At 47.2% G+C, this 23532-nt stretch overlaps 2 protein-coding genes across 2 annotated transcripts; both read right to left on the reverse strand.

Moving 5' to 3' along the window:
• Positions 1-2763, reverse strand: LOC138651337 (natriuretic peptides A-like). The gene is made up of 3 exons (XM_069741448.1): positions 2531-2763; positions 1269-1560; positions 1-197 (listed from the first exon to the last, which is right to left on the reverse strand). The coding sequence occupies exons 1-3, from the start codon at positions 2639-2641 to the stop codon at positions 181-183; spliced, it is 420 nt and encodes a 139-aa protein (XP_069597549.1). The 5' UTR covers positions 2642-2763; the 3' UTR covers positions 1-180.
• A 13906-nt stretch (positions 2764-16669) lies between these two features.
• LOC138650937 (C-type natriuretic peptide 1-like) lies at positions 16670-23129 on the reverse strand. Its single transcript, XM_069740822.1, has 3 exons — positions 23000-23129; positions 22063-22371; positions 16670-16840 (listed from the first exon to the last, which is right to left on the reverse strand). The coding sequence occupies exons 1-2, from the start codon at positions 23090-23092 to the stop codon at positions 22072-22074; spliced, it is 393 nt and encodes a 130-aa protein (XP_069596923.1). The 5' UTR covers positions 23093-23129; the 3' UTR covers positions 16670-16840; positions 22063-22071.
• Positions 23130-23532: the final 403 nt, after the last annotated feature.

The raw sequence follows: 23532 nt of genomic DNA on the forward strand, positions 1-23532 counted from the left end.
GAAAGTGTCATATTTATTATGATCTATGAAGTGTTAGAAATTACAATTATAAAACATGAAATAAATACATATAAATAAATAAATATGAGCGGGATCCTCGGAAATAGAAAAGTAATGTTCCGGTGAGTCGTCTTGGGAGGGTCCTCAAGCAGCCCGAGATTCTCCCACAGCCCCATCGTATCAAAACCGTCTGGATCCTGTGGAAAGAAAAGAAGAATTATAAAACAAAACTGGGAAAAAGAAGGAGGAAGAAACCGTCGCTACGGAGGAAACCGTGTATGAAGGGGCCTTAGCAACCAATCTGACCTCAGCTTTCATGTTCTAAGCTGCATTGGTTGCTATGGGAAACAAGGTCCAGGTGGAGGCAGCCATTTTGACTGTACACCCCATCATTAATAATGGTCTATCTGGCAAAATATCTGCCACCAATGTGTGGGGAGGTGATTGTGCATCCATGTACAATACATTTGGGACTAAAATTGTCCTGGTGATAAAAATGGCCACCAATAATGATAACATGGCCACCATTGATGATAGCGTGGCCACCATTGTCGATAACAACCGTTCAGAGTGCGGAATGTAAGCTGGTTGCTATGGGCAACAAGGTTAATCAGGGTATGAGGCCTACTGGTGGTCACGCTGACGTGGAGAGTACCGTATATACTGTATGTATATATATATATACACATAGTGTGTGTGGTGAAAGCTACTTAAAAGAAAATGGTGGAAATCATGAGGTAATTTGTATCTACAAAGGAATTTGTTGAAGTACTTGACAAATACTGATGACATGGAGGTCATTTTCTCCTGAACTACGATACGTCTTTATCTAATACATATGGCGCTATTATTCAGCCATGCTCAGACATAGCAGAGCTGTGTTTGCCATCTGGCTCAGCTCATGGTGACATCGTCATGTCTTTTACATAGGACTGCAGGATACAACAAATTCAGCTCTGCGACCTTTGTATCTACACGACATATATCATTATAATGACTATTCTCTCCAGGTCGTGGTCTATATCATGTAACAGGCGCTCTGCCAGCTGCTGCTGGGAAACTACAATTCCTATCATGCCCTATTGGGATATGCTGGGAGTTGTAGTTTGCATTGGGAACTACCCAGAACACAAAACACACAGGACCCTACGTAGCAAGTCGAGTCATGTATATCTGTGCAATGGCTGGAGCAGGACTCCCAGTATCCCCTGGCTGGGACTTGTAGTTCCCCTTGTGACAACAGAACAATAACATTGCTCTCCTCTTACCGTTACAGCCCAGTCCACTGAAGGAATCGATTCTGTCAATCCTTCTCCCGAAGCAGCCTGAACCCCTCATCATCTTGGGGCTCTGCAGCGATCGCAGCCCTTTGAGGAAGGAGTCGTTGATGGAGATGGTCTTGCCGGGGTTCGCCCCTCTGGACTCTGGTAACTGGGCTCCAGCCTCTTCTGGGGTCATCGCTTGAGTGCGATCGTCCAGTCTGGTCTCCAGGACACTGGGATTTGATTGTTGTAAATCTTCAATGGCTGACAGCTTCTCCTCCAATCTCTCCAGGACGTCCTGTGTATGATAATAGAGAATATATCATATTCTGCAGGGTCCCGGTCCCCCCAAATATCACAAAAAGGCTGTGTCTGTATAATGCAACATCCCATACAATCATAATACCATTCCTACTAACGGAGCTGGTAGCCGGGAACTACAATGCCCAGCAAACCCAATGATTGACAGTTGTATGGATACGTGCAATGCTCTTGCCCATATATTGTGGCACTACAAAAATCAGCATGCCCTGCTCTTTTTAAATGTTCACCATTGATCTGTGCATCCTTTCTATGCTGTTCACTACAACTCTCATGATCTATCCATCTCATGCATAACATAAGTGGTTTTAGAGCTACTACTCTCATCATTTCCCTCCATTACGCCTATACCATGCTCTATCAATTTCCATAACCGCATTTACAGTGTTTTTAGAACTACTACTCTCAACATACTCCACCATTACAACTATGCCATGCACTGTTCCTGTCATCTCATATATAAGCATTGATTGTAGAACTACTACTCACAGCATTCCCTATGAATACAAATTTGTATGTATCATTTGTTTCCTATGTATAAGTATGATCTGAACTACCACTCTCAGCATGCCCCATCCTCACAACCATGCTTTATCCATCTGTTTCCATTGCCCCATGTATAAGCTGTGGTTGCAGAACTACTACTCTCAGCATGTTTTGCCCTTACAACTATGCCATGCATTGTTTCCCATGATCAGAACTACTACTCTCAGCATGTTTTACTCCTATAAATCTCTGTCTAATCTGCTCCATTGTCCTGCATCCTCCATAAAGATTTATCGCTTGTATAAATATGGTGTAGAACTAAAAGTCACAGCATGCCACACATTACCTCTACAGATCCCAGACTCTCTAACCTGTTCCTAACACCCATTCATTGCCCTGAGCTATGAAGTGTAGGACTACAACTCCCAGAAATCTCCGTTTCCTTGCAGTCTACTGCTTACCTTGAAGGAGTCCAGTTCCCTGCCAGTGTCTGCTATGGGGTGGGCAGTGGTGGGCAGCAGCTGCAGGGTGGCCCAGAGCAGGGTGCAGCAGGCATAGAGCTTCCTCTCCATGGTGGGCAGGTGGTGTAGTGAGCTGGTGCTGTACACTGAGAGCTGGTGCTGTATACTGAGAGCTGGTGCTGTATACTGAGGTCCCTGCAGCTGCTGGTGACTCCCTCTCTCTATTCCCCCAGTGATCTGCAGCCTGGACCAAACCCCTCTCCCATTTATACCCCCTACCCTGTGACCTGATCTCTGCAGCCTTATCTAGCCAGATTTCTCCAGACAGCAGTGTGTGCATGGAAGATTCCCATAAAGGGTCCTGCTGGTGGAATGTGCCCCCTCCTCACTACTACGCCCCCCATTCTCCATCCTGTGATGTGCCCCCTCCTCACTACTACGCCCCCCATTCTCCATCCTGTGACACCATCACTTCCAGGTGCTAATCCCCAAACCCAATAGATTAGTGTTCAGAGGAAATGATTGATGTCTCCTCACAGCTTCCCATAGACGGTAGATGCAGCCCTCATTGACGTCTATGGAAGCAGCAATCAGCAGAGAAAGCCGAGTGACCTCACTCCCTTATACGGCGAAATGGACGGAATGTCCCCGGAGTAGATCCGGATTATTGTCCCCATCCGTATTTATCTATTTAGTCTGGAACTGAACACTTCGGAAAGACTCCGGGCTCACCGGTGATTTTCTCCCTATCAGATCCGAGTTTCATCAGTATTTGGTCCGTGCGTCACTTTTTACCATCAGAATTTCATCACTTTTTCTCATACGAAAAAAAAAACCATAATGGCGATTTCTCAGTCATGGCATCTGAGTGATGTCCGATTTTTTTTTTTTTTCTCACTGACCCATTGACTTCCATTGGGGATGTTGATCTGACACCTGGATCAAAATCCGACATCTCCGTGACTCTGCGAGGACCCAAAAATACGAACATGTGACCAGCCCCATAATAATAGGGACCCTGATGTCTGACTATAGAGCGGTCCAGTTATTGTTCCTTTTTGGCCTCTTTTAGGGTGTGCGCACAAGTTGCGGATTTTGCTGCAGATCCGCAGTGGATTGGCCGCTGCAGATTCGCAGCTGTTTTCCATGAGGTGTACAGTACCATGTAAACCTATGGACAACAAAATCCGCAGTGCCCATGGTGCGGAAAAAAACGTGCGGAAACGTAGCGTTGTTTATTCCGCAGCATGTCAATTCTTTGTGTGGATTCCGCGGCGGTTTACACCTGATTTTCAATAGGAATCCGCAGGTGTAAAACCGCAGGTGGAATCAGCGCAAAAAAAGTGAAAAAAACTCGGTAAATCCGCAGTGCGGATTTCCCGCAGATTTACCAAAATCCACAGAGTAATCCGCAACGTGTGCATGTGGCCTTAGAATGCGTGAAAAAAGGATCATTTTTCATCAGTGTTTCGGATCAGATTTTTATCGCTGTTTGGTCCATGTTTCAGTTTTTTTCCTTAATAATTTTCTCATAAGCCATAAAAGTAAATAACAATGGGAAAGTTGCTGATACCCATTCCAATGATAATCATGGACAGCGCACAGATGGTCTCCGCGTCCGTTCTGTGATTTTTATGGACCCATAGATTTTAATGTGATCCGTGTCGCCATAATTTTTTTTATTTTTGAGATACACAACAAAAAACACGGACGTGTGATTAAGGAGACTATTAAGGGCGCGTGTTCTGTCTATGAAACACATGTACTGATAGCACATGTACGTCTGAATTAGCACTAACAAGATCTCACCAGATTTTCTCCGATTTTTATTGCATTTTCCCCATATTCTGAAAAACATATTTTGTGACTTTTTGCGATTTTATGCCACTTTTTCCACTTTTCAAAGTTCAGCTATTCTAATGATGGCTTGGCCAGAATTGCAATTTTCTTAAAAAGTCGCAAATCATTCCAAGCAGGTGAAGGTTGTGTAATAAGCGCAGTAACGTAATATCCAATGATGCATCATATCGATCAAACATTGTGCAGCACTTCCATAATTATGATGCGAATGACTGTAGGGATCTCAAAGAAGAAGTGACAGTCCGCTCGTGATATCTTCCCCCCGTCAGACATGTGATGGAGGAGCTGGTGTATACACAATATACGGCCATATTGCTTGGATCCCGCGTTCTGTACGATTCTTTGAAATGCAAACCGATCCTGAGCCAGAACTTACTTTTGATCCGGTGTCTTTGAAATCTCTTGCTAACGCCACACACAGCTCCGCTGACCTTGGAGACGCCTTGATATTGAAATCTGACATCCAGTGGACATTCCTTATTCTGCTGCTTCTTTATGTCATTGTATCGCTGCGTCCTAATCATTTATTGATGAAAGTCCCAGTCATTTACATATGAAGACCTTCTATTTCATTGGCTACTGGAGTGTAGGTGATAGGACGTTACTTGGGCCTTGTCAGGACGATACATAAGAAACGATACTCAACGAGACCTGGCGATTTTCTCGCTTGTCTTAATGAGCCGAGTGTTGGAGTCAGAGAATCCTGATTCATTAAGAGGCACGCGACCATTGATGGATCAGGAGCATCTGACGAGCGGCGAGCGCCTCCATGTGCCGCCCCAGAAATCTTACTCTCGTCAGGTTCTGAAGGAAGATTTCTGGTGTAAGGTGCACAATGGCTCGTCATCAATTAGACATGATGTGGAGTCCCCGTCCTGACCCAACTTCACCCATTTTGGCGGAGCTGGCGAAACTGGCGTGAAAGCGACAAAAGTTACATAGCAATACATGCAGCTGAACACTCCGATCTGATTGCCAGCGGCAGTGTTGCGTATTGACAGGCAAGACTCATCTGAGTTTCTCCCAAGTGAGTAGGAGCCCTTATACTGAGGCTAAGGGTACGTGTCCACCTTCAGGATGGCCGGCGGTTTGGTTGGAGCGGCAAACCCGCTCCGCGCTAAGCTCCGCCCCCTTCTGTGACGCGATGATGTCGGATGTGTTCATAGCACACATCCCGAATCATCGCACCCCACACATAGGGCCCCGTGTTATACCTTGCGGCAGCGCAGCGTCGCCACAAGGTACACGGACATGCTACGATCTTAAAAGATGTGCCGCATGTCCAGAATCGCAGGGCCGCCGCGTGCATGTTACCACGCATAGTGGACACGTGATTTCATTAAATCCCCTCCACTATGCTGTAACATCTGGACGCTGCAGCGTCAAACACGCAGCGTTTCCTGCACGTGGAAACATACCTTTAGGGTTTGCTAATGCCTTCACCCATAATAACGTCCTAGAGGGCTATGTTTATTTATTGTGCTTTGCTTATATACCGCTATCATATACCGCAACGCTTTATGCTGAAGACTTACCTGCTCCCCGTCTTCTCGTTTGTGTTTGTCATCGTCACTCCGCCAGAATCTTCCCCGGCGAGGCTCTTCAGCCTGCTCTTAGGGTATGTTTTCACGTTCAGGAAACTCTGTGTTTTTGACGCTGTGTTGAGCCGCAGCGTCAAAAACGCAGCGTCCAGATGTTACAGCATAGTGGAGGGGATTTAATGAAATCCCGTCCTCACTATGCAGGAAGAAACGCATGCGGCAGACCCGCGAAAACGCCTTTTAAGAACGCAGCATGTCCTTACATTGCAGAAAAAGCGCAAGGTCAGCGCAGGTGACCTGCCAGTGACCTTAGGTGCAGATTTGGTCAGGATTTTACCTGCATAAAATCCTGACCAAATCCTGATGCAATCCTGAACGTGGACACATACCCTTATGGGGGAATAAGTTCCACCTGATAAAGGAGAATTACTTCTTACAACTCACAGAGAGTGGCCTGGATATGGTAAATCCCGAGATTTGAGGGGGTCGGAAATTGTCTCCTGAGTTGTCAGCAGGAAGAGTCCATGGAAAATGTTATGTATTATTGCTGGGAAGAAAGGGAAATATGGATGGAAGTGTTAAAATCTTATGATTGCAGTCCCTGAAGTATCCTGACGTCATCTATGGTCTCCCATCAGGGTAACATCAGCATGGGAACCCTGTATCTGAAAACCACCAATATTAACCCTGACACACAGGAACCCGAGAATCCATACACAGCGAGCTCGTCCTTCATATGGCTGCCATTGACCAAATAGTGTCCGACCTCAGGTGGATAGAATCAGCAGATAACAGGAAGAAGCAGAGTGCGGGCTCGGTCACGTGAGTGAATAACACGGCCAAGTGCTGTGCGATGTTTTATCAGATCGCAATGGGACCAATGTAATTGTATGGGGCAGTGCCGACCAGCCGAGAGAAAACTGCAGAATGCTGCAATGTGCAGTGCAAGTCGATTCGCACACACCCGGAGAAATCTGTGGGTGCGCGGAAATAATTGAGCTGCACTCTGACGTCCGAGTGCAGTCCGATGTCCACAGACTCACAGAATGGAGAAGATGGAGAATTTTTTTTTCGGCATCTTCTCCTCCCCTGTGCTATGATCCTCTCATTCCAGATAATCAGATCACAGTAATCCGGCACTTTGCTCAAACTGATCAGAGTATGAACTGAGTGTCATTAATATAATCGATCTGATCCCCTCGGAGGATAGAATATATGGTCGCATGACCCCGGCTGTCACGATTCATTATGGCATTCATGGCAACTCTGGTTCTGCTGAAAGTTAAGGATATGTGCACACGTTCCGGATTTTTTGCGTTTTTTTTGCGGATTTTCCTGATAAAAATGCTATAAAATCGCATAAATAATGCAAACATTATGCATCCTATCAATTAGAATGCATTCCGCATTTTTTGTGCACATGTTTGCGTTTTTTTCCGCAAAAAAAAAACGCATTCCACAAAAAGAAGTAGCATGTTCATTATTTTTGCGGATTTTTTGCGGATTTCCCATTAAATTGGAATGTCCGGAAAAGAAAACGCACAAAATACGCGCAAAAAAACGCATGTGGATTTCTGGCAGAAATGTCCGTTTTTTGTCAGGAAATTTCTGCAAGAAATCCTGACGTGTGCACATAGCCTAAATGTTGTTTTTTTCCTTTTGCTCCAGCAAGAGTTAATGTCAGTCTCCTGCTGGCTGTTCTTTTAGGCTGGTCAGGTGATGTTAGTTTGTGACCACTCCCTCCTTCCTTTATATAGTCACATGACCCTTCAGCTGATCATAGAGTTCTTATATGCAGACCAGCTAGGGGTGTGGAGCTCTCCTGTTTCGGTGGTGTTGCTGCTTTGAGAGTTCAGATTCCCGCTGTTGTTTTTATGCTGCGGTGGAGCTTGGCAGCAGAGCCTGAAGCTGAGTATTTCTTCCTTTTTCTTTGTCTGTCCCATGTTTTTCTCTTCCCCTGTGTAATATCATTTGCAGTGGCAAGGCTAGCGTCCTTGCTGGCCAGTGCACTAGCCACACTCCATTGAGTTGACAATAAGGGACTAGGCACATGACGGCAGCGGAGGGAAGGACCCGCAAAGGGCTTTATGGGAGCTTAGGGACAGGCACAGGTTGGTGTCATTATCAAGCTGAAAAATGGCTCTTGGCCATTTCTTTTTTGAGAAATGACTGTATCACTGAATCCATCACCAAATCAATGTAATAATGATAGTGTCTCTGGATTGAAGATAAGAGGGAGCCGGTTACCGTATATTATGCCACCCCACACGATAAACCGAAGTTGGACCATTGTGACATTTCCTTGTGAAGACTTCTTCGCTGCCCTTATGCCGCTTCTCTAAAAAGCTACTGTATCATGGTGCAGAGATAGAGAGCAATGGAGGCTGGAATAGAGGTCTGTCCTCTTCAGTGTTGAGTCCCATTTTTGTCTTGGATGTAATGATAGCTGGAGATTGGTCTGTAGACCATGTGTGCAACGCCATCGAGAGGCCTTCCTGAGGCAACATGAAAGTGTCCCAGAAGCTATGATTCAAAACGAGAACGCAGGGTTGCATGTTCCTCTCGCTACTGTGAGCAGCTTTCAAGACATTACCGTGCTATCATGACCTGCAGCATCTCCGGACTTGTCTTCCGTGGCTGCAGCATCTCTGGACTTGTCTTCCGTGGCTGCAGCATCTCCGGACTTGTCTTCCGTGGCTGCAGCATCTCTGGACTTGTCTTCCGTAGCTGCAGCATCTCCGGACTTGTCTTCCGTGGCTGCAGCATCTCTGGACTTGTCTTCCGTGGCTGCAGCATCTCCTGACTTGTCTTCCGTGGCTGCAGCATCTCCGGACTTGTCATCCGTGGCTGCAGCATCTCTGGACTTGTCTTCCGTGGCTGCAGCGTCTCCGGACTTGTCTTCCATGGCTGCAGCATCTCCAGACTTTTCTTCCGTGACTGCAGCATCTTCAGACTTGTCTTCCATGACTGCAGCATCGCCGGACAGATTTATACAGCCACCACTAGGAGGAGCTCACTACATACAGATTTAGATATATAGTCACCACTAGGGGAGCTCACTACATACAGATTTATACAGCCGCGACTAGAGGGAGCTCGCTACATATAAATGTATACAGCCACCACTAGGAGGAGCTCACTACATACAGATTTATACAGCCGCGACAAAAGGAGCTCACTACATACAGATTTATACAGCCGCGACAAAAGGAGCTCACTACATATAAATGTATACAGCCACCACTAGAGGGAGCTCACTACATACAGATTTATACAGCCACGACAAAAGGAGCTCACTACATATAAATGTATACAGCCACCACTAGAGGGAGCTCACTACATACAGATTTACAGATAGCAGCGACGTTACACCGACGCCCTCCTACTTCTGGATGCATAGGCTTAGCCGCTACTAGGTGACGTTAGTCTACTTCCGGTTTGCGGTAACACACGGACTATAAAAGACGGCACACATGTATTTACGGCATGCCCCCTGAGGAAGGTTTCGTTAACCGAAACGCGCATCGGGGTCAACGGTGGACGGCGTGGTGACTGGCCTGTACATTTTGGTATGTTCTTTACTACCTTTTTATGCTATTAAACTTTCTGCCTTATTTTGACTGTCACCGGGATAACTAACTATGGGTATACATCTGTCAATGGCTGTGCGGTGCACTAGCCGTGATGCATCTACCTTTGATGGAACTCTTTTATATATTTGATGTATGTTCCGTCCACTGTTTTCATTGGGCACTTTTTGTGTCGCATTGTTTCATGTTCCCCCTTGTTTCCCTTAAACCTGTTTAATAATTGTATGATAATAAAGCATTTTTTGATATTTTGGATACAAAAACTGTTGTTGGTGCTCTTGGTTTTTTTCTTATCTCATTTCCTGCGGATGCTGGATTTTTGCGCTTTGCCGCTTGCTCTATCTGTGGACATGGGGTGTAGATGAATGAAACAAATGTGACTGCATTGTGTAGAGAACTAATCTGATCTATAGGATGAAGTTTTGCATAATTACCATACACATTTGTAGGTATAAATTAAATAAATCAGACCATTTTCAGGCTTCTGTGCGTAACACTAAAAGATTTTATTACCTGCTGGTTATAACAACTGCTTCTCGCTGCATTTGATGAAGTCAGGCTCGGGCTATACGGGCGACCCTGGCCGCTGTCCGGGGTGCTGACATATTAGCCTGGAGTTACAGTGCTGCTCCCATCATCGCCTTTCCTGATGTCTCTTATTATATAGGTTATTTATATACAAGTACTACAGTATTAAAGGGATCACGTCACAAGGGCAAGATCACTTACTAATAGGCCATGAATGGTGATCTAGCACGATATCGCCCTCTACTGGCTCTGTCAGGTCCCTACTGGGGGTAAGAAGATGTGGGATTTGCCTTGAAAACACGGCGTCCCCAATTAATCAGTCTTGGCATTGATTGATCTACCTTTTGAACATTGATCTCCAACATTTTGGCTGTTTCATAAATACAGTTTCCCAGCATGCACTGATAGCTGTAATTGATCTAAGGCAAAAATGTGCCTAGTGTCGCCCAGGTTTTGGGGTTCGTGGCCCACCAGCTTCATCGGAAGGAATAGAGGGCCGTATATTGTGTCTGCCGTCGTGTGGCTTTGCCCATCTCTGCCAGCTTGGAGTTGCAGGGCTTTGGTTACTTTGCCTTTTTTGCTGCTTTCTGGTCATAGATGAAGAGTTCTGGAGCCCGGAGGACACACTGACCCCGATATCCAGCAGCGTGCTCCGCCACAGGTCCTGAACACTGCCCCAGATCGGCTGTAATGGATGAAGAGGACGATTGTCTCCAGATTTATGGGCTGAATCCTGTTGATGAAAAACGAAAATAGATACATTTACTTCCTTCGGAATGGTAAACAATCAATTCTCAGGTGCCGAATTCTGGAAATTCTTGATGTTATAAATACAATCTGTGAAAGAACCGTGACCGATCAGAGAATGTTTCTCCAAAAATGTTTTTCTTTGGACTTAGTAACACTGTATCCGTGTCACGACACAGCTGTCGGGTGACCCGGGACCAGGGGCTCCTTCCCTGTTCCTATCACTAGGGGGCACCCTAGCTCGCCCTATTCCCCGGGATACTTCTGAAGGTGAAGATGCCGAGGCCGCCACTCTTGCCCTATCTCCTGAGTTAGCCCTCCATCTGTTCTCTTCCCCCACCCATGGAATATGGGCCAGTATACCAACCCAACAAACAAGGCAACACAAACAAGGGCTAACAGTAAACTCCCAGGCATACAAAATATTCACTCACATATAACACAGAAATGCAGCGGGGCGTGGAGTGTTGTGAATTCCGCTCTTGGGCTCCCTCCGTTGGTTGTAAGTGGCACTTTTGTGAGTTCTGCTCTTGGGCTCCCTCCAGTGGTTGTAAGTGGCACTTTTGTGAGTTCTGCTCTTGGGCTCCCTCTGGTGGTTTTAAGTGGTATGGCTGCTCCTTGGATTTAGCAGTCTGCAGCTGCTTCCACTGATTGTCTTTCTGCTCGGCTATTTATGCCTGGCTCTTCCCTTCAGCCAGTGCCACTTGTCAATGGTTCCTGGTTGGATTCACATCTCTCTTGGATTTCCCTGATATCCTGACCAGTTCACCAAAGATAAGTCCTTGCTTTGCTCTTTTCTGTCCACATGTTGTGGACCTATTCGTTCTGTGCATTCTATGTTTTGTCCGGCTTGTCAGTATGGATTAATTCAGTTAAGCTGGAAGCTCTGGGAAGCAGATTTACCCTCCACACCTTTAGTCAGGTGTGGAGATTTTTGTAAACTCTGTGTGGATTTGTGTAGTTTTTAATACTGACCGCACAGTATTCCGTCCTGTCCTATCTATCTAGCTAGACTGGCCTCCTATGCTACATCCTGGTTTTGTTCTGTGTATGTCTTTTCCCTCTCCACTCACAATCATTACTTGTGGGGGGCTATCTATCCTTTGGGGATTTTCTCTGAGGCAAGATAGTTTTCCTGTTTCTATCTTTAGGGGTAGTTAGTTCTCAGGCTGTGACGAGGTGCCTAGGGAGTGACAGGAGCATTCCACGGCTACTTCTAGTGTTGTGTTGAGCTTAGGGACTGCGGTCAGTACAGGTACCACCTCCTTCAGAGCTCGTCTCATGTTGCTCCTAAACCACCAGATCATAACAGTGGAGGTAGGGGAATAAACAAAAGTAGAGAAGGGAATTACCACGCATACAAACCAAGCAACAGTCACAGATAACTCCTCTGTTGTGAATTCTGTTGTCGAACTCCCTCCTGAGGTCGTGAATGGTACTTCGGCGAGTTCTGTCCATGGACTCCCTCTGGTGGCTGTGAGTGGAGCTGCGGCTTCTGAGGTTCCTTACACAGGTGACGTGATTTATCCTTTGTAAAAGAAAACAGCAACCCGCACCACCGATCACCCACTGTGGTCACTTCCTGGTCAGATCACCTACGCTGGATCGCAGACCTCGGGTGCTAATAGCCTGAAAACATGCCATGTGGAGTATAAACGAAAAGAAAGCGGCAGCACTCACCGGTCTTCTTGCAGGTTATTTATTGGTGAGAAAAATCTTCACGGCACGGGGGGGTGTGGTTACAAAGACATGTGGGGGCTGAACGACAGCCGTTTCGCACCTCCCAGGTGCTTCAACGGGGAGCTGTGAAGAGGCGTCTAGGGAGAGTCAGGAACGCTCCACGGCTATTTTTAGTTGTTGTGATAGGATTAGGGCTTGCGGTCAGCAGAGCTCCCACATCCCAGAGCTTGTCCTGTGTGAGTTTAACTATCAGGTCGTACCGGGTGCTCCTAACCACCAGGTCATAACACTCCTCCAAAACTCCTTCTCACATCCTCTTCCTCCTGAAGCCATGCAGCAAATGCTAGCTCTGACATAGATTTGAATCAGATTATAAAGTGAAGGGAAGTGGCTGACTGAGTTCAGCTGAGAGCTCAGGGTTTTCCAACATGGCCGATTAACCCCTGATCTGCCAAAAGGAATAAACACCATTAAAATGAAGTAGAAGTGCTGCTTCTCAGCGCAGGAGTAGGAGCAATCAGACGCTGTGACCATCTGGCTCCTCTCGGTTGCAGAAACCCCATGACAATCTGTCTGGGAAAACTGGCGACTTATAAAGGGGTGGTTGGAAAAAGAGTGACAGCATAAGAGTTTTGGTGTATGAAGAACTGTATACCAATACATGACCCTCCTAACAACTCTGTCTCTTAAAGACATGCCCTTTGGTACAGGTCCTGTGCCAATGACCAATTCAGCAACCAGATTAATAGCCAGCCCAGCATCATCACCCACTGATTACTCATAGTCTCAGAGACAGGGTGGAGAGACAGCCCCCTACTCCAAATTTACATAGCTATCTGCAACAAGGAGGTGTATTTGCCATTCAGGAGACATGGAAAGCTGTGAGACACCCTATGTGGAAGCTGAAAGTATTCTATTCTTTTCTGGTACAAAGTAACACATCCTTTGTATAACCATAAAGATACAGCTGCGATATTCCAGGCGACCTGCAGCCACCACTAGGGGGAGCTTGTGAGTTTACCGCATACTGTGTTACCAGTGAACCTGCAGTCAGCTCCCCCTAGTGGTGGCTGCAGGGAGTCAATCCTTTATCTTTCCTGCCTAACTCTATAGGATTTAAACCTCTGCACACTAAAAAAAAGAAAACGACTTAGATCTGGCCTGTAAATGATATTGCATTACAAAGTGGACCTTCAAGTATTAAGGATGTTACACAGAAAGATGTTCGTCATGTCTACTCCATAGACCCCCTTTAAAAAAAAAAACCCTAGATTCCCCCAAAGCCCACTTTCAAAAACTCTATGAAAATATTCAGTGTATCTGTGAGCATAACCTTGACGTCATCCGTCAAGATACTGATACTTCTGTATATTTCACTGCAGGCATAAAATAATGATGTTACAAACTGGCAAAGCAATAAGCACAGAGAAATAAACCGGAGGGGAGGCATGGAGGGCGCGTAATAAGATCTGTGCTCCGTAATGTCCATATAATTGTCCGATCAGGGACTGTGCGAGGTCCTGGACCCACAGCACCTCTTGTAGCACAATCCTACAGCGCCAGATATCGGCCCCATTTATCAAGAGAGGATTTTTAATAAGTAGAAGGATCTTGTTTTCCTGTTTGTTTGACTCATCCATTACTGGAAGCGGCTTCGTTATAATCTCGCCGCGTTCCTGGTAATACGTGTAATGTCGGGGGTCGTGCAGAGGGCGGCGGACGGTCGCTTCATGGCGATTTCGGCTCTTTCTGCAAGGAGCAGGGTCACTTTAATAAATGAAAGTCTAATAATAGGGAAACTGATTCATTTAATATGAGATCTCCCTGCATGGATCTAGATGGAGAGCTGTAGACAGACGTCTGTGTATACGAAGCATGCAAAGTGCTCCCTCTGCTGGCAGCTGCAGGGAATGAGAATTTGATCTTTTCACCTCTGCTTTGGAGGAAGATTTGGAGTTCTGTATCCTAAAAATAAAGCTTCAGCCGCTATGAAGATATATTTAAAAAATTAATCAGATATATTAAGAAATTAATCAGATATATTAGGAAATTAATCAGATAGATTAAGAAATTAATCGGCGCAGTTTTATTAAAAGGACAGGATAGGTGATAACTTGCTGATCGCTGTGGAGTCCGACTGCCGGGACTATCCTGAGAACGGGGCTCTCTGATGCCCAGTCAGATTTCATGCTCCCGTTCTATTCATTGCCGGTGATGAAAAAAATTGCGCACTGTCCTCATCTAATGGCGCATTTTTCTTGGGGGTCAGTTAGCTCTCCGGGGTCAGAGCGCTAGCGATCATATTTTCCAGATAGGAATGACCCTTTATATAATGAACAGTTCTGCAATGTTCTAATATATTTAGTGTATTTCAGGATCTCTGCTTGCTGTCAGTTAATGGAAACTGTACAGCACCATGGAATTAATGGTGCTATATAAATAAATAATAAATAATTATTATTGTTAATGGCTGACAACCACTAGAGGCTTAATCATGCTAATATTATGTGTAAAGGGTTATTATAAAAAAAAAAAAAAAAAAAGTCAGTTCTCCCCTACCAAGGGATAGAAGAAAACGTGTCTGCCTGCAGCACTGGTGGACGCAGATGGAGACGGCCCCTGCGCAGTAACATTATATGCGCCCTTTGTAGTGCAATATTCCCCATGCTGTGGAGCCGGGCATGGGCCTCTTACTTCTTGAGTTGCACCAATGGTTTGTCCATCCCTGGATTACAGGATCCCCAGGAGATCCTGAGATCCAGGGTCTGATTCCCAGATCAGGGGTTTGCAGCCCCATCCTGAATGTAGCAGATTTGCTCCTGCACAGTCCAGTATATCGCTCTGCTATTTCTCAGGAGTCCCATAGACAATGAACAGCCAGGAGGCCGTACATGTGCACCTCCGCTACAGCCAGGACAGGGCTGGAATGTCCAGTTTTGGGGGTTTCAGAGCCCCTGAGCTAAGGATTACTGGGGAAGCCAGCAGCTGTAACCCCAAATTATCCACGATCCTATAAATAGGGCTTGACTTAACTTCATTTTTGTTACTAACCTTTTCTTCTGGACAATCCTTGCTCCAGGATGTCACATTATTATCAGACTAATGCAATGTAACAGATTAATAAGAGAGAAGGAGCTGCTGTGTTAGGATGGGAGACAGATTACTAAGAGAGAAGGAGCTGCTGTGTTAGGATGGGAGACAGATTACTAAGAGAGAAGGAGCTGCTGTGTTAGGATGGGAGACAGATTACTAAGAGAGAAGGAGCTGCTGTGTTAGGATGGGAGACAGATTACTAAGAGAGAAGGAGCTGCTGTGTTAAGATGGGAGACAGATTACTTAGAGAGAAGGAGCTGCTGTGTTAGGATGGGAGACAGATTACTAAGAGAGAAGGAGCTGCTGTGTTAGGATGGGAGACAGATTAATAAGAGAGAAGGAGCTGCTGTGTTAAGATGGGAGACAGATTACTTAGAGAGAAGGAGCTGCTGTGTTAGGATGGGAGACAGATTACTAAGAGAGAAGGAGCTGCTGTGTTAGGATGGGAGACAGATTAATAAGAGAGAAGGAGCTGCTGTGTTAGGATGGGAGACAGATTACTAAGAGAGAAGGAGCTGCTGTGTTAGGATGGGAGACAGATTACTAAGAGAGAAGGAGCTGCTGTGTTACAGTATACAGTATACAGTGGGATCATTCAGGAGGAGTCATTAGATGCTGCCCATAACTGACACCCTGTGAAGATTCCCGCGGGACCCCTGCAGCTGTCAGTCCTGGGGGAGAACATCTCGGCTCCTTACACTGAGCCATTGGGACTCTTCTTATAGTGTTGATTAGAAAAAGAGACAAAACCGAATCTCCATCCTTCATTCATCCATCCTTCATTGTGACCCCCTCTAATTCTACCGGGACGCAGGGAAAGCCATAACCTCCGCCGATGAGCCGGACCACCCTCCTGACATTCCCACTGATCAGACTTCATTGTTTTACCCTTTCCTACAGAGCTGCTTAGGGCCTCAGAGAGAGGGGCCACATGTAAGAACCTGTTCAGGACTCTCCTCTATAATTGAGTTATTGTATGGATCTGAGCAGGAGAATAGGAGGAGATCCCTGGAGATCTCAGACCACCAGAGACCCCAACAGACAATGCAGCGAGCACAGCTGCACCCCAACACTATGGTCCTGGAAAAAGAAACCAGAACTACAAACATAGAGAAAGCTTTATTGTCACATCTACGACACACAGACCAGAGTCCAAAACATCCAGAATAACGACCATTCTGTGCCGATGGGAACAAAGATGGCAGCCATGGGTGGAGCAGGGTGTGGAGCAGAATAATGGCCGCCATGGGAAGCTATGAGACATATGTAACCTGTAAGAAGAAAAACAGGAGGAGAAGTGTTAGGATTAGAGCAGGTCGTACCGGGGGGGAAGGGGGGACATCTAACTAGTTTAGCTCTGCTACATCTGACTAGCTTACCTCTGCTACATCTCACTAGTTTAGCTCTGCTACATCTGACTAGCTTAGCTCTGCTACATCTGACTAGTTTAGCTCTGCTACATCTGACTAGCTTAGCTTTGACAGGGAGAAGGACTTGGGGATCCTAGTTAATGATAAACTTACCTGGAGCAGCCAGTGCCAGGCAGCAGCTGCCAAGGCAAACAGGATCATGGGGTGCATTAAAAGAGGTCTGGATACACATGATGAGAACATTATACTGCCTCTGTACAAATCCCTAGTTAGACCGCACATGGAGTACTGTGTCCAGTTTTGGGCACCGGTGCTCAGGAAGGATATAATGGAACTAGAGAGAGTACAAAGGAGGGCAACAAAATTAATAAAGGGGATGGGAGAACTACAATACCCAGATAGATTAGCGAAATTAGGATTATTTAGTCTAGAAAAAAGACGACTGAGGGGCGATCTAATAACCATGTATAAGTATATAAGGGGACAATACAAATATCTCGCTGAGGATCTGTTTATACCAAGGAAGGTGACGGGCACAAGGGGGCATTCTTTGCGTCTGGAGGAGAGAAGGTTTTTCCACCAACATAGAAGAGGATTCTTTACTGTTAGGGCAGTGAGAATCTGGAATTGCTTGCCTGAGGAGGTGGTGATGGCGAACTCAGTCGAGGGGTTCAAGAGAGGCCTGGATGTCTTCCTGGAGCAGAACAATATTGTATCATACAATTATTAGGTTCTGTAGAAGGACGTAGATCTGGGGATTTATTATGATGGAATATAGGCTGAACTGGATGGACAAATGTCTTTTTTCGGCCTTACTAACTATGTTACTATGTTACATCTGACTAGTTTAGGTCTGCTACACGTGACTAGTTTAGCTCTGCTACATCTGACTAGTTTAGCTCTGCTACATCTGACTAGTTTAGCTCTGCTACATCTGACTAGCTTACCTCTGCTACATCTGAGTAGCTTAGCTCTGCTACATCTGACTAGCTTAGCTCTGCTACATCTGACTAGCTTAGCTCTGTTACTCCAGACTAGCCTAGCTCTGCTGCACCTGAAAAGCTTACCTCTGCTACATCTGACTAGCTTGGCTCTGTAACATCATTATAGGTTAATTAAGTGATATTCTTTTTGCAAATCCCTCATTTAACCCTTCCCAGCAGGGGCAGCTGAGGGGGCACCACATGGCTTCAGCACCCTGGACAGCGGTAATTGCTCAGATCTTCCCATCAGGCTGTCAGTTACTGCTAGAAAGGGAAAATCACCTAGAAAGTCTGTGAGAGATCAAGGAGGCTGGAGAGATACAGACATCTGGTGATATGGGAGAGAAGCAAAGAGCCCGGATCAAACACCTACTGCCCGCCGCACTACACCAAACACCTACTGCCCGCTACACTACACCAAACACCTACTGCCCGCTACACTACACCAAACACCTACTGCCCGCTACACTACACCAAACACCTACTGCCCGCTACACTACACCAAACACCTACTGCCCGCTACACTACACCAAACACCTACTGTCCGCTACACTACACCAAACACCTACTGCCCGCTACATTACACCAAACACCTACTGCCCGCTACACTACACCAAACACCTACTGCCCGACGCACTACACCAAACACCTACTGCCCGCTACACTACACCAAACACCTACTGCCCGCTACACTACACCAAACACCTACTGCCCGCTACACTACACCAAACACCTACTGCCCGCTGCACTACACCAAACACCTACTGCCCGCTACACTACACCAAACACCTACTGCCCCCTACACTACACCAAACACCTACTGTCCGCTGCACTACACCAAACACCTACTGCCCGCTACATTACACCAAACACCTACTGCCCGCTACACTACACCAAACACCTACTGCCCGCTACATTACACCAAACACCTACTGCCCGCTACACTACACCAAACACCTACTGCCCGACGCACTACACCAAACACCTACTGCCCGCTACACTACACCAAACACCTACTGCCCGCTACACTACACCAAACACCTACTGCCCGCTACACTACACCAAACACCTACTGCCCGCTACACTACACCAAACACCTACTGCCCGACGCACTACACCAAACACCTACTGCCCGCTACACTACACCAAACACCTACTGCCCGCTACACTACACCAAACACCTACTGTCCGCTACACTACACCAAACACCTACTGTCCGCTACATTACACCAAACACCTACTGCCCGCTACACTACACCAAACACCTACTGTCCGCTACACTACACCAAACACCTACTGTCCGCCGCACTACACCAAACACCTACTGCCCGCCGCACTACACCAAACACCTACTGCCCCCTACACTACACCAAACACCTACTGCCCGCTACATTACACCAAACACCTACTGCCCGCTACACTACACCAAACACCTACTGCCCCCTACACTACACCAAACACCTACTGCCCGCTACACTACACCAAACACCTACTGCCCGCTACACTACACCAAACACCTACTGCCCGCTACACTACACCAAACACCTACTGCCCCCTACACTACACCAAACACCTACTGCCCGCTACACTACACCAAACACCTACTGCCCGCTACACTACACCAAACACCTACTGCCCGCTACATTACACCAAACACCTACTGCCCGCTACACTACACCAAACACCTACTGCCCCCTACACTACACCAAACACCTACTGCCCGCTACACTACACCAAACACCTACTGCCCGCTACACTACACCAAACACCTACTGCCCGCTACACTACACCAAACACCTACTGCCCGCTACATTACACCAAACACCTACTGCCCGCTACACTACACCAAACACCTACTGCCCGCTACACTACACCAAACACCTACTGCCCGCTACACTACACCAAACACCTACTGCCCCCTACACTACACCAAACACCTACTGCCCGCTACACTACACCAAACACCTACTGTCCCCTACACTACACCAAACACCTACTGCCCCCTACACTACACCAAACACCTACTGCCCGCTACACTACACCAAACACCTACTGCCCGCTACACTACACCAAACACCTACTGCCCCCTACACTACACCAAACACCTACTGCCCGCTACACTACACCAAACACCTACTGCCCCCTACACTACACCAAACACCTACTGCCCGCTACACTACACCAAACACCTACTGCCCGCTACACTACACCAAACACCTACTGCCCGCTACACTACACCAAACACCTACTGCCCGCTACACTACACCAAACACCTACTGCCCGCTACACTACACCAAACACCTACTGCCCCCTACACTACACCAAACACCTACTGCCCCCTACACTACACCAAACACCTACTGCCCGCTACACTACACCAAACACCTACTGCCCCCTACACTACACCAAACACCTACTGCCCGCTACACTACACCAAACACCTACTGCCCGCTACATTACACCAAACACCTACTGCCTGCCGCACTACACCAAACACCTACTGCCCCCTACACTACACCAAACACCTACTGCCCCCTACACTACACCAAACACCTACTGCCCCCTACACTACACCAAACACCTACTGCCCGCTACACTACACCAAACACCTACTGCCCCCTACACTACACCAAACACCTACTGCCCCCTACACTACACCAAACACCTACTGCCCCCTACACTACACCAAACACCTACTGCCCCCTACACTACACCAAACACCTACTGCCCCCTACACTACACCAAACACCTACTGCCCGCTACATTACACCAAACACCTACTGCCCCCTACACTACACCAAACACCTACTGCCCCCTACACTACACCAAACACCTACTGCCCGCTACATTACACCAAACACCTACTGCCCCCTACACTACACCAAACACCTACTGCCCCCTACACTACACCAAACACCTACTGCCCGCTACATTACACCAAACACCTACTGCCCCCTACACTACACCAAACACCTACTGCCCCCTACACTACACCAAACACCTACTGCCCCCTACACTACACCAAACACCTACTGCCCGCTACACTACACCAAACACCTACTGCCCCCTACACTACACCAAACACCTACTGCCCGCTACATTACACCAAACACCTACTGCCCCCTACACTACACCAAACACCTACTGCCCCCTACACTACACCAAACACCTACTGCCCCCTACACTACACCAAACACCTACTGCCCCTACACTACACCAAACACCTACTGCCCCCTACACTACACCAAACACCTACTGCCCGCTACATTACACCAAACACCTACTGCCCCCTACACTACACCAAACACCTACTGTCCGCTACACTACACCAAACACCTACTGCCCCCTACACTACACCAAACACCTACTGCCCGCTACACTACACCAAACACCTACTGCCCCCTACACTACACCAAACACCTACTGCCCCCTACACTACACCAAACACCTACTGCCCCCTACACTACACCAAACACCTACTGCCCGCTACACTACACCAAACACCTACTGCCCGCTACACTACACCAAACACCTACTGCCTGCCGCACTACACCAAACACCTACTGCCCGCTACACTACACCAAACACCTACTGCCCGCCACACTACACCAAACACCTACTGCCCCCTACACTACACCAAACACCTACTGCCCCCTACACTACACCAAACACCTACTGCCCGCTACATTACACCAAACACCTACTGCCCCCTACACTACACCAAACACCTACTGTCCGCTACACTACACCAAACACCTACTGCCCCCTACACTACACCAAACACCTACTGCCCCCTACACTACACCAAACACCTACTGCCCGCTACACTACACCAAACACCTACTGCCCGCCACACTACACCAAACACCTACTGCCCCCTACACTACACCAAACACCTACTGCCCCCTACACTACACCAAACACCTACTGCCCGCTACATTACACCAAACACCTACTGCCCCCTACACTACACCAAACACCTACTGTCCGCTACACTACACCAAACACCTACTGCCCCCTACACTACACCAAACACCTACTGCCCGCCACACTACACCAAACACCTACTGCCCCCTACACTACACCAAACACCTACTGTCCGCTACACTACACCAATTCTTGTGATTTTTACCAACTCACCAGGAAACGTCAGCAGCCGAGACCACTGAGTGATCCGATCCTGTCCAGCTTCACCCCGAAGCATCCCCTGGAGAAGCCCTTCTTGCTCCTCTGCCGCAGCCTCCTGGTGCCGCCCGCCGGGTCGCTGAGCAGCTGCTGCAGGGTGACTTCATTTAAGTGGGAACCTTCCCTCTGCTCGGCCCGGTTTCTGTTCCACTGGTTTTCGGGGTTCGGCTGGTCCAGCAAGTCAGTTGGTACCAACTCCCCATGATCTGCTTCGTCAGACCCATAGGAGCGGTCAAAATTGTCCTCCAGTAACCTGGACAAACTCTACAAGAGCAAATGGTTAACATGTAATGATACCACCATCGTATCCTGTACCGATGTAGCAGAGCTGAGGCTGTCCTCTAACTGCATCACTAGATTACGTGCAGTCCTATGTAATATCACAGGAGTTACGTGGAATAACTGACTCTTGTATGGCAGCTTACACACACAGCTCTGCTACATCTGCAGACAGAAGACCAGATATGAATCCAATATATAAAAAGGATTTGTTGTCGCCCATTACCAATAACCGTATGATCGCCCTCATGAACGCCGAAACCTCGCTTTATCTGCACCACAATGGGGGTCCGAATATTGAAATGTATCCGTAGATCATGGCGCTGCGACACGGCTTCACTATAAGCCGCCATAGTTGGCTGCTCGGATCACAGTTGCGGTTTTCAATCTGCGGCTCTCTAGCGTTTGTGAAACTACAACCTTTGATTGTAGGGATCATTGCTGGGAGTTGTAGTTTCCTAACTGCTGGAGAGCCACCGATTGGAGAACACAAGGACTATAAGGACTACTAAATATTTCTCTCCTTCTTCTCAGTTCAGGACTGTTAGGAAGATCCGGATACGATATGTCTAGAATTGGCGGTGACCTATAATGGGCGGCACGGGGCTCTCACCTGCAGGCTGCTCATCGGTTTGGCTCTCGCTTGCTCCTTGGAGAAGACGAGGATCAGGAGTAATCCCAGGCAGGCGCTGCGCTTGTAATCCATCTCCTGCTTCTCCTGCCCTGGTGAGTCTCCTACGCTTCCTTCCAGGACTCTGCTATAGTCCTCTCCTTATATCTCGTGCCCCTCCGGTGCCAACCCACTCACTCTGCCCATTGGCTGCTTATCATCTCAGCCACAATTTCCAGATTTCCTGTGTATTGTATCGATTGTATACCGGGATGATACTCTGACACCAGTTCATTAATAATATTAATATTATTAGTAATATTCTATATATTCTTTCTGTTACCTCCGCTAATCCTGTTTTTTCCTTTCCCCCTATCACTTACTCTAGTCCAGTGCCAGGGTGCCAAACTGGGCACCTGCCCTTCTCCCAAGAAATGGTATCCTAATAATATAAATCTTCTCTGTCCGGAGGCTTTATCAATATCTTGGAGTTTGCCATTAACCCTTCACAACTATTTTGACAAAGAAGGACAGTT

The sequence above is a fragment of the Ranitomeya imitator genome, chromosome 10 (assembly GCF_032444005.1).
Source record: "Ranitomeya imitator isolate aRanImi1 chromosome 10, aRanImi1.pri, whole genome shotgun sequence".
NCBI classification, from domain to species: Eukaryota; Metazoa; Chordata; class Amphibia; order Anura; family Dendrobatidae; genus Ranitomeya; species Ranitomeya imitator.

Excerpts from the sequence above, each read along its gene's own strand:
- LOC138651337 (XM_069741448.1), bottom strand. The coding sequence starts at position 2,641 with ATGGAGAGGAAGCTCTATGCCTGCTGCACCCTGCTCTGGGCCACCCTG. Across the intron at positions 1,561-2,530 it reads GGGAACTGGACTCCTTCAAG|GACGTCCTGGAGAGATTGGA; the intron begins GTAAGCAGTAGA and ends TATCATACACAG.
- LOC138650937 (XM_069740822.1), bottom strand. The coding sequence starts at position 23,092 with ATGGATTACAAGCGCAGCGCCTGCCTGGGATTACTCCTGATCCTCGTC. Across the intron at positions 22,372-22,999 it reads AACCGATGAGCAGCCTGCAG|AGTTTGTCCAGGTTACTGGA; the intron begins GTGAGAGCCCCG and ends TTGCTCTTGTAG.